The 12,382-nt window shown below is 39.8% G+C and overlaps 1 protein-coding gene across 9 annotated transcripts in view; it reads right to left on the bottom strand.

Annotated features, from left to right (window-relative positions):
* The window catches only part of NAV3 (neuron navigator 3), a 436,309-nt gene that overhangs the window by 44,094 nt on the left and 379,833 nt on the right, over window positions 1-12,382 (bottom strand). For all 9 annotated transcript variants that reach the window (XM_079991796.1, XM_079991792.1, XM_079991797.1 and 6 more), the window contains 3 exons: window positions 9,781-9,833; window positions 5,116-5,139; window positions 3,625-3,702 (listed from right to left, as the gene is read on the bottom strand). In XM_079991796.1, coding sequence (XP_079847922.1) covers window positions 3,625-3,702; window positions 5,116-5,139; window positions 9,781-9,833 — 155 coding nt within the window. The remainder of the gene's footprint in view (window positions 1-3,624; window positions 3,703-5,115; window positions 5,140-9,780; window positions 9,834-12,382) is intronic.

A 12,382-nucleotide genomic window follows, 5' to 3' on the forward strand; every position in this document is an offset into this window, starting at 1 on the left:
AATTCTCTGATTCTATGTATTAATGCAAAATTCACTTTTTAAATTAAAAAGCACCAATCAAATAATATTCAGCATTAAAACTGACAATTGCATTCCAACAGAGAAAGCACTTTTGCTGCATTATGAATATCATGGCTGAAATGCTTATTGCTAGGCAACTGTCACTTCTACAGAGAATATATATATATACTTCAAAAATTTAAGTTGGGTTCTTGTCTTGCACTATTGATTTTATTTTATTTTTTGAAAAAATGGAACAATGGTCCATTTTTCCTTGAGTAACAGTATATGTGGGGGAGGTCTTCAGATTTTTGACAGTTCATGCCTTATTTTTTAAGATTTATTTTAAGGAAAAGGAATGTGTTCATTTAAATTTAAATTAACAGCAGTTCCACCCTATCCATGAGTGAGGCCTCCTGGGCAAGGATAGGGACGGATAAAAGTCTCCTAATTTAATACCTTAGGGAAACTTCTGAATTAATTTGTCTACTTAGGACAGCCATAGACCCCATGTACATGGCATAGGCATTGTCACAATCCCTCTCCCCTAACCCAGACCAGACCTCCTCTGAGGAAGAGAAACCTGTAGAGAAACCCAGTACCACCTTGCAAGAACCACAAGCCTAAAGTGCCTTGTCTCGTGAATTTCTCACCTGTGCACCCCCAGTAACCAATGCCAGTTCTGCATTCCCTGCTCTCCAGGCCTCAAGATGTGCTGATCAAAGAGAAACCGAATATGCTAGGTAGGCCCAAAGATAAGTGATAGTAATGACATTTCAATCTGGTAGTAAGTCTGCTGGTTAGATACAAATTGAACTAAAAGAACACCTTTTTTTAAAAAATAGTTCTGGGATTTCCCCTTCAGCAGTTCAGAAGCAAACAACAAAGGGAAATTCAATCATCAAGTTGAAGTAACTGGAAATCAAGGCATCAGCAGCAGCTGGAGTTTGAGTAGATTAAATTGTAAAAAAAGGAAGATGCTTTGGGCTTTATCAGCTGAGATGAATAACTAGATACCGAACAGAGCACAGGAGTCTCAGATAAGATAATCTGGCCTAACAAACAAGAGATAAAACACATGCTTGCTAAATTATGGCTTCCAATAGGTATTGTTACTAAGTCAGAAAACAGGAAAGTGTAAAAAGATGTGCAAAAAGACATTTCAATTTTTATTCTGACAAAGATTGCGCACACAAATCTAAATGATGCATTGATTGAGGCCAAAGTGTAACTTAATGGGGCAAATTTGTAGTAACTAAAGTTCCATTGATTTCAGTGTGACTAAAATGGCCCACAGACCTAACCTGGTCCACCAGATCTCTGCCTGGCATTCTCCCCACGTCACACCCTCTACTCCTAAGCAATGGCTCTTTTCCTCCTACCTCTACTGTTCCATAGCAAGCAGCATGTGCAGGATGACTTCTTCCTACATCATCTGCTCATTTTATTTCTATCCTACGCTAAGAAAAGGACTTGCCTTTCTTCTTTCACAGTGATGAAACACTGAAAACTAGTAACACAGGAAGTCTTGTAAAACTGTTCAAACCTTTTCAAATTAAGTTTAAATTTTCACTTCTGTGGTTACTGCTAATCTAGGATGCATTACTCTTGCTGGCCATAAATGGAAGCCGAAGTTCTGACACTGACTGACCGTAGCAAGTTGTTCAAAAATTGTTTGTCAAAGTAGAGCAGAATATGGATTTTTGGGGTTCATCCTTCAACAGGATTAATAATTTAATATGGTGGATACTAGCTACACAAAAGGAATCTTATATGTCCAGAATTACAACACCTTCAATCATACAAGTGGGTTCCCTTTAGGGAAAGGAGCAATTTCAAAAGATAAGCTGCTAGAGTACTACAAAAAGTTGGAAACGTAGTCCGTATCTGAACTTCTCTGCTCCTAGTCAGTCACATTTCAAAACACAAAACGATAAAAATGTTGCATTATTCAAAAGCACCCACCAATGTCACCAGCTGACACCTGACATTTTATTTTCTGACAGTAGTAATTGCTGTGTTTCAACAAAAGCTAAAATCATTTTGTAGAAGCTCAAAATCCCAGCAGCTACCTCCTTTTGGATTTTTTTTTTCCAAGTCACATTTCACACAATCCTTTACGTACTGCGTACATAAAACAATCAAACATGAGTAGTTATCATTGTCTTACTGACAGAAGAAATGTCTGTAGCTGTAACTCTGCCCATGTTTCTTTTTTTACTTTTATGATTAAGTGTTTAATAAGTAGAATGTAAATATCATTCAAATAGAAAGAATAAAAATATCTCACATAAAAGCAATAGCACTTTTTATTATAAGCAAGAATTTGAAATCCCACCATCGTGATTTCCCCGATCCTAGAAAAAAATACTTAACTTTTAGTGTGGCCATAGAAACGCCTGACTAAATATCTGCGCCAAGCACTTTGAGAGCCACAATGCTAACACTGCATCAGAAACAGTGGGAGGTAGTTGTTTTGATCCCTGCCCAGTGCACATAAGTGAATTATACAAGGTGGTGATGCTGTGAGGAATTTCAGCTGAGCAAACAATATTGCTCGGCTCTTAACAGTAGGAAACACAGATAAAAAATAGCATTACCTTATGGAACAGGTGCGGAAAAGCAGATATTTTAGGGTGATTGCTGGATAAAATGGCCAGTGAATGCTTTCTGAATTATTAGGAAATGCATGAAAGGGGGCAATGCCTTTCACCTTTAGCCCCCTGTTTTGCACAGTATAATCTTGGTTTGGGGTGGGTGGGAAAGGGAGGAGTTTGAAGCTCCATGAGCTAACAATATTTTGGAGAAAAGCACAAAATAAATAGTTACAATAAACAACAACAACAATAATTCTCCCTCCCACAGACACATTTAAAAAGCTGTAGAATATTTATCTGCTGAAGAAATACGACCTGTGCCATTGATAATTGTGCAACCCGTACAGCACATAGGTGACAATTATTCACACAATTAATATTCTTTTTCAAAAACAATTTTTCACCATTTATCAAATTTGTGACAACTACTTACAAAGTGCCATAAAACAACTACTTACAAAGTGCCATAAAAACTTATAAGCTATCTAAAATAAAATGAACTTGCAGTGTCAGATTTTACTAAGTTCTTACAACTTCTTGACTCAGTTTTTGTTTTTTCTTGTTTTTAGGTAAGTTCAAGAAGAATGTAGGTAAGTTCAATGATGTTCCCGGTAGCTGTGAAGTGCAGATGGAAGACAGGGTGCTAGCGTTCTATCCCCATTTCGCCCTAGCTGTCCATAAAGTTGAAAAGCTGCTGTTTCACCCCTGATAGGGCCAATTTATTGGAGTTGGCTGATAGCCCACTCCCTGAGCAGAGTTTTCTGGGCTTCCTCAGTAGTCTCGAGCCATTAATGTGACTATTAGTGTTAACTAATTATTAGTTAGCACTAATAGTCACATTAATTAATTAAACAGCAGCTCTTCAACTTTATGGACTGCTAGGGCTTGAAGAATAGGAGTATAAATGCCTTTCATCAGTCTCACCTGTGTTTGCAAAGGGATAATGGCAGTGGTCTTCCTCACATGATTACTGTGATTATAAAAGCATATATACATTAAAAGCCTGTAGAAATTATTAATGACTTACATTAGCTGACAGCTGTGATGTCAGGGTGGCCACTTTTTCCTGTGATGCAACCAGCTCCCTTCGTAGTTTATGAATTTGCTGGATGTGGGAACAAACACAAATGTCTCTCAAAATATGCCAGTACAGTATAACCTTATGCTTTAACTAAGGCTATTCAATATGTGAAATTACAGTAGAAGAATAGCTGGTGGCATTTGTTCCAACATTTGTGTATATGCTACAGACAGTACTGTATATCAAAGGCTTCATCTATGGTTAAAAAATTTCCATTAAGATACAACATATACACATCACATAAATCTAAATTTTAAGGCTTTATATATATATATATATATATATATATATATATATATATATATATATATATTTAAAATGTGTGAAAGTTGATATGAACTGAATTGCATAAGCTTAGTATTAAGCATGTGAAGCATGAGTTAATTTCTATCCAATGCAGTGCTGCGCTGAAAATTTAGCCCACTTTTTCTTTTTCTTTTACCATTCTCCATCAATTAGTGAGAAAACTGTACAGTGGATGCTCGGGTTGCGAACGTAATCCCTGCGGGATGCACATTTGCAACCCGCAGCATTTGCAACCTGCGTTTGCATGTCTGCGCATGCGCGGGTTGCGATTCGATGCTTCTGCGCATTCTCATGGTTGGGGTGTGGGGATTTTGTCATACTTTTCTTATTTCTGAAGCATGTTTGTGAGGGTCCCTTTTGCATTCTGTAAATCATCTCACTTCTTTATTGTCCCTGAAGGCCCACAGTTCAGTCAAGTCCCAGAAGACGACAACATCATGCAGGAACACCCCACACAAGGCTTTTGCAGAACAGGAAGTGCAGGCAGCCCTGAAGGCTAGAGAATGCTGGAGACATGTTTACTGGGGCTGTGGGGGGGGTGTCAAACAGATGCCCCAATTCCCAGTTGTCTTGCAACATTAAGTTCAAAACCCCACACCCACCAAAATTCTAAAGAAATTATCAAATGCCAGAAGAATGGGTAAGAAAAATGGAATCCTCTGTCACAGGGAAAGAAAACCTTTGAGAAAATGGAGGAAAGATTTTGGCATCATCTATATATGTGAGAATGATGGAATAATGACTCAAATGCCCTGCCGAATGAGCAAGAGACGTCCCACAAAACATCAACTACAAGTGTAATACACTTAACCTTTAGGCCTCTCTATAATATTTTAGTAGTTTAATAGCCCTTATCATAAAAGACAGTTAATTATTTGAGTAGGAATGGATTAAATAGGGCAATGGCTGGTAAAGTCAGGTGAGGATAGCAGTAAGAGGTTGCTGGCAGCTGGTGGTGACTGAGGGGGCCTTGTGCCCTTTCTGATAAGAAAACGTGCTGGCATAAATAACACCATACAAGTACATGAGAGCTGCCGTCATCATAGGTTCATGCTGAGCATTTGAGGCTATTGAAAAGCACTCTGTACAGAAAAATATTTTGTATAAAATTAAAAATGCCAATCTTTTTACCTCTGAATGTGCCTTTTCTTCAGCCTATGGGAAAGAGTGAAAGCAAGAGCAGTTTATTTATGGAAACATACAACTGAATTCTATTTAAGAAAATCAAAATAATAGATTTTGACTCAGATAAAAACAAGTTCTCAAATATAATTGCAAAAGAAATAGTGTAAGAATGAAGAAAGCAAGATCATAAGCAGATTTATGGATGCAACTTTGTCTGCAAATGAAGTTACTACTAGTGTTTTAGGACACAACCTTATACACCTTTACCTGGGAGCAAGTTCTATCAAACATAACAGGATTGACTTCTGAGAAGATACTTTAAGTCCTGCTGACTCTGTCTAATACGTGAAAGATTTCTTAAAAATTTGTTCATTATCCTGTGCTAGGATTTGAACTGAATGGGCTATTGAAGGACTATATAGAAATTTCAAAAATAAAAATAATAGAGAATAAGGTGGTTCTTAGAAGCATCATCAAACAAAGACTCCTAAAATTTTGGTATAGAAATGTGGATAGTTCCATGATACTGCCAAGGAATTACCCACATTTCCACATGACCCCAGTTTACAGACTCAAAAGGCCTCTTCCTTTGAAGCATAACACTTGGAATAAAATCAAAGGTAAAACAAGAAATTTTACACAAGTCTGCATTAATCAGACACAGCTGTGATATAATGAGAGCAAAGAGACTGACAGTCCATTCAATGCATCTTTTGCATCAAAAGTAACACAGCATTTTGTACCTCTTATCCCGGTAGTATGACCAGAGGCACAGAAAATCATATAAAAACTTATTTGTGGGCACCATGACATAGTAGTGGGGAGACTTCTATTTAAAAAAGATGGAACAGCTACTTTTAACTCAAACTGTAGATATGAAAGAAGGCATGGAGCAGTGTATAATATCACAGAAGAATGAAATTTTGTCCTTTATGGTCTTCTTGCCTATCACTGAAATCAAATGCTTGATATTTCCACTGAAGTACCATTTCCTGATTAGGGGCTTCACAATCATATGAGTTTTATCCCTAGGAGCCTATGAGAACAAAGAGGGGAAACGCTGAACAGGGATTATGTCCTTCAACTACAATTCACACTACTGATTTTATAGTCCAAAAGCATCCCTTGACCTTAACTAAAAGGTTTTCAGCTCCCATTATCACAGCTAGATACTCAAACGCTGAACAAGAAGTGATGCCGAATGGTGAGAAAGGGAGAAGGGGTCAAGCAACAGAAATCTTAGAATGATCATTCTTATCGGCTGATGTGGTGTGTGGTTAAGTGTATGATTCATAAACACGTGTCCTAAAAGGTAATGGTTACCTGACTGTGCAATTCAAGCAGGGCAGCAAGTGGCGACTGTCGCCTGGCATGGCCATGGCCGAGCCAGAGGCAGTCTCCTGGTTCCTGTGTGGTTGGTGGAATTCATCACTTCTTCCTTCACTGGCCATGCGAGCTGCTGCACCTAGCTTCACCACATAATTTATTGTTGGATTTCCCAGCCTCCTTGCCTATGCAACATGTTTGCCCGGAAGTAAGCAGGCAGTCCATGCTTAAAACCTTGCTATGGAAGTATTTTGTCACTGTATTCAGAGAGGCCAGGGAGGAATTTGCCTGCAGACTAATTGGGCTTGTCTAGGAATTTTGCATGCCACATAGAAATTGTCACAACTTGTTGGCAGATAAGGCATTGGTTTGGATTCTTAGCAGTGGCGTAGCGTGGGGGGTGCAGGGGGGCCGGCCGCACCGGGTGCAACCTCTGGGGGGGGGCGCTCGCCGCCTCCGGAGTCACCTAAGAGCCTCGGGCGCAGGCTGTAGCAGAGCCCCATGTCTCGCGGAACCGACGAGCTGTGCGCGCGTCCAGGCTGAAGGTGTCCGGCAGGCAGCGGCTCTCAGCGCTCGCCGCGGAGGGCGTGCCAGGCAGCCCCTCCTCACAGCCCCGCCACCGCCGCTGCTGCTGCAGCTGCTGGACCATGTTGCATTTTCCTCGCCTCTCTGCCCTCCTCCTCCTCCGTGCAAGCGGCGTCGTTTGGGCGGCAGCGCCAGCGGCAACTCGCCTCAGATCACCTGACACGGACCCGCCGCCGCCGCCGTGGCTACCTTACCATAAATACCCCAGCCCAGGCAGCAGCAAGAAGAAGCTGGCAGCGGCGGCAGGTTAGGGGTTAGGGGCGCAAATTACTTGCTTTGCCCCGGGTTAGGGGGCACAAATTACTTGCCTTGCCCCGGGTTAGGGGACGCAAATTACCATATTTTTCGCTCTATAACACGCACCTGACCATAACACGCACGTAGTTTTTAGAGGAGGAAAATCCGTAGGCATGCCACCCATAGGCATTCCCTCCATAACACGCACAGACATTTCCCCTTACTTTTTAGGAGGAAAAAAGTGAGTGTTATGGTGCAAAAAATACGGTACTTGCCTTGCCCCGGGTGCTGACAACCCACACTACGCCGCTGATTCTTAGGACTCAGCTATACAGCTGCAAATAAAAAGTTTTGAGTGCAATACATAATGTGGCACTAGATGGCAATGGTGAGCCTTATGGAAAATGCAATGTACAGTGGTACCTCTTGTTACGTATCCTTCGGGATATGCACACGGAAAACCTGGAAGTTTATTTCCTGGTTTTGCCGTGCGCACATGCGCAGTAGTGCTCTATTGCGCTGCGTGTGTGTGCAGAACAGGCATCTCCAGTTGCGGAACTGGAGCTCCAGCTGGAGCTCCAGAATGGATCCCGTCCGCAACCGGAGGTACCACTGTATTTTTAAAAACATTAAAATAAAAACATTTTCAGAACAGTTTTTATGTGTGTGTATATTCCACAGTGCGGAGGAGGCAGTGGGCAGGAGGAGGTTGGAAGCCCTCCTCACTTTAAGGAATTGGGATACGCTATTAAAGGGGTCCAGGGAGAGGTGCTTCTGTCCAGATACCCAGAGATGGGGGATGATGGGCCACAGCACCCCTCAATATGGCACTCTTGAAGGTAGCACCTTGTTTTCAGGTACGTCTTAACCCAGGATTGCCCCTGCAAAATAATCATTCAGCAGGCAGACTGGATAATGGAGGATACATACCCAATGGCTATGCCAAAACCTACTGACACCTGTAATCAATAAAGTTGTGGCCTATTTGATCCCATTAGGTTGTCCTGGGTTTATTATATCTTCCTGCTGTGGCTCCCTCCAATGGTCATGGGCTGACTGAACCTGGGGCTATAGTCTAAATTGCTAATGCAAATATATTTGCAAGCATAGAAATGTTTCAAAAATATAGACAGATAAAAAAAAATACAGACTAATCCAATGAATCTTGAAGTTCATACACAACAATTTGTGTTTTACACCTACCAGTTCAGAGGAGTTAGCATTTGGCATTCGATCATAAGCAAGTTCAGGTGGCAAGAACATTATTCTGTGCCCTTAAAAATCTGAATTCTTAAGCATATAAACTCAAATGTGCCAAATATGCTCTATGCATTATGCAAATTAAAACTGGATTTTATATCTCCCTTCCCCAAGTCGTCCATTTTTGGAACATTGCTCAGTTCTTCAAAAACAGCTGCAGTTAATGTAAGTTGAGATAATATGCAAATTATGAGTGTTAGGCACTAAAATTAAATATGCAATATACAAATGTTCATAAGTACATATATGACTTTAATCTGCAAGCTTTGTTACAAATTTTTAAAATAGAGTGTGGTATTTTAATGGATAGAGGAGGTTGTTGGAAAGATCTGTTTGGTGGCATGAGAACATTCATGGGCAAGTTATCATAACCAAAGCAACCTCAACATAGAGAATATAATTCAATCCATGATTCATCATGAACTTCATGAACAATTGTTTCCAAACATCTCTGTACCTTAAGGAGGCAGCAGCCATGCTTTCAACAAAAACTGTATCCAAAGTATCACACAAGTAGCTTTGCTTTCCAAAGGAGGGTTTAGGTCATGCATTTCTTGAACAGCAGTATACCTCACAGTGTGCTGCAAAATGTATGATAAGCTTGCTCTATGTTCAATAACTTATCAAAACTCTAGCTGGGCCAGTAGGTTTTCAAACTTAAGTACCCTGTATTACATTAAATAAATTGAGTATTTCCTTCTCTCTCTCTCTCTTTAGCCAGAAGTTGACTTTGTTTCCTAAATTCAACATAAAAATAATAAATTTCCACTGTCTGAAAGTTCAAGTATGTCTAATAATTAAAGTCACCTACTGTCTGGTTCCATAAAAATCATCTTAAGTCAGAATCCAAAACTACAACCTCAAAGCAATGCTGTAATTTCAGAATAATCTTTCTCACCTCAGCAGGTCCCTACCAAAGCAATCCACCAAGTGCTATCGGCTCTTTTAATGTGCTCAAAAATGGTGGTGGGACAAGGTGGAATGGCTAAGCATGAGGGCACTGAGCAGTACACAACAACAATTGGCACTGGCAGATTTTGTACAATTCTGCTTTCAAAGGGAAAACACAAAAGATGTTACAGATGATGAAATTTAATGCAAGGAGGCAGTTGTGCATTGTACTTTGAAAAGTATAAAGAAAATGTTAAAGTCAAACAGCAGTGGGAGATTTTCATTGCCCTACCAATGTCTTAGCAATCCCCCTGGCTTTCCATGGTATGCACGATATCATGAGGTACAGTCTTTTATATATTGTCAACTTACTGTGGAGTAGAGAGAAGAGGTACTGGAAACTAGGGATAACGAAGACCCGTGTACTAAAAAGAGAAACATCAAGAGCATTATCACAAAGATATTGATGAATTAACAGGAGATATTTCCCGTCACGAGCAACAACAGAACATCTCTTTTCAATTAGGAACAACTGAAAAGGGAAAAAAAGAAAGCTATTATTGAGGTTATCCATTTAGAAACACACACACACACACACACACACACACACACACATCGGTTGTCCCTATAACACCTAGAATGGTTTTTGTCCACTGAAAAACACTTGCCTTTGGATTGTAATAGTCCACTGCCTTTTTGGTAGCAAACAACAATTATGCTACCCTTCTTTGATAGTAAAATGTCATCTGAACATCACCTTTTGGCAAAGAAAAGGATGACTTCTAAGCTGTGATTTAGAATGAAAGTACATCTTGGTCTGTCTGTGTAACTGTGTGTGTGTTTGTGTGTGCATATCCTTCACACAACTACCAACTGATTGGATGACTCAAAAAGCAAATACAGTAATAGAGGGCTCAATCCAGATTAGGGCTATGATTTGGGAGTTGGGGTTAGGATAATTTAATCCTAACTTAAAATTCTCTAAATATTTATTTGTGTAAGATAATGGGGAAGATTTAGAATGTCTGAATGGGGCTAACCTATTTTCACTGTTAAAAGCTGAATTTCCAATAAATATTATTGGAACTACAGAACTGTTACTTTTATTATGATTTAACACTTACGTAGCACTTTAGATAGATATTAGTAGCTAACGTATCCTAGTTATGATCTACCCTAAAGCCAGCCAGTAATCTTTAACGGAACAGCATAGATGTGAATTTGATATCCATACTGAAATGCTCTACCTGCTATCACTCAGGCAGAATTATAACACCACATTGCTTGGCACTCCCCAGAAAAACCGTAATAGAGATATGCTGGGCCAACGCTAACATTGCCATATTTCTCCGTCAAGAAAAATGCAAAACATCATTCCTTTTTTCAGATCGGTAGAGATCTATTCATCCCCACAGTTCAGTCACACCTGTTCCACAATATCCTTTACTTTTCCAATGCTGATATCCTTAGCTGAGGATGTCTAGCCAAGGCCTGCTTAAGCTTGTTGGAACAATGCATGGTATAAAGTCAGCAAATGCCAGAAGAAGAAAAAAAGGGATCTGCAAAGCCTGGGCTGCTGCCAGCTCTAGACAGAAAAATAGCTAGACAGATAGTGCTTGTGAACTGGAGGTGGGGGAAAAACACTGACTTTTTGTGTAGTGAGGCAGTGTGGGAGAGCTTAACTAGGCACGTAGCCAGCAACTCTTGAGAAAAGTGGGGAAAGTGAAAATCAGGCTGATGAAAGCAAAAGCCTGGGAGAGCTTCAACAGCTTAGCAGCCCGGGTGGCATGGATCATCATCCCTGGCAGAAAGATAAACAGCTGTGAATTATTGTCCCAGCAGAGATCTGAATAGGTAAAGCATATGGGAGGTTTTTAGAGCTTGACAAAAAGAGTCTGCATGAATACTCATTTGAGTACAGATAAGCCTAAATATATGTAAGAATGCTATATTATGTTGTATTAATTATAGTATATGGCAGCTGCCTTCGTTTTTAACAAAGTTCTGCATATTGAAGAACTGCAATTGCCTAAATATTAAAGAGGAGTTGTTAGCACATCTGCCTCACCGACAACTAGTTTCTGAGTGTATTCATATTGTAGTGGTACCACAGGGCTACGTGGCAGGGTTTACTGCTTATCTGCACCTAAACATGTACATGCGTATTCAAACACAATTCACCTTTATCATATTTGTAGCCCTCTCTTATCTTACTTTAACCCCTGACTGACCCTATAAAGTTCAAAGCTGAGGAACTATGTCTGGTCCAAGTGACCTGAGCAGGAATTTGAATTCAGATCTTTGCAGTCAAACAAATTTCCCTATATTTATATGCAATGTCCCAAAATGGACTGCTCAAAGCGAGCCTGCTCACAATCTATGAGGGAAGCTTTTAATGTTTGATGTATTAAAGTATTTTAATATTTTTTTGGAAGCCGCCCAGAGTGGCTGGGGAAGCCCAGCCAGATGGGCGGGGTATAAATAATAAATAAATTATTATTATTATTATTATTATTATTATTATTATTATTATTTGGGCTAACAAACCAGGATGTGAAACCACAGTTTGAAGCTGATTTGCAAATTATAATTTATGCTTACTGTGGTTTGCTGTTATGCCTGTGTGAAGTAATAAGTCTTTCAGCCTGTTTGTAAAATTGCTGCTTTTGCCTTTAAACATTTTTGTGCATAGGATGACGAGAAGTTCACAGGAAGATTTAAAGTACAAGGGGCTGCTTTGTTCACAGGAGAGTCAAAAGTTTAAGAGATGTTTTGCCCAGTAAGCTTTGCACTGACGGATAAAATATTTATTCTAGGAAATTGACAATTAAGGGAAAAGGAAACTCAAGACTCTTTCTCCTGATTAGCTAAAAGGTTTGGAAGGGAAGAATGTATAGAAGTCAAGCTAGAAAACATGGTACTGTTATTTAGTTTTGGATTAAAGTTGCGAAGTCAGAATTGAAGAGGGTTAAAG

This window comes from Podarcis cretensis (genome assembly GCF_951804945.1).
Source record: "Podarcis cretensis genome assembly, chromosome: 10".
Lineage (NCBI taxonomy): Eukaryota > Metazoa > Chordata > Lepidosauria > Squamata > Lacertidae > Podarcis > Podarcis cretensis.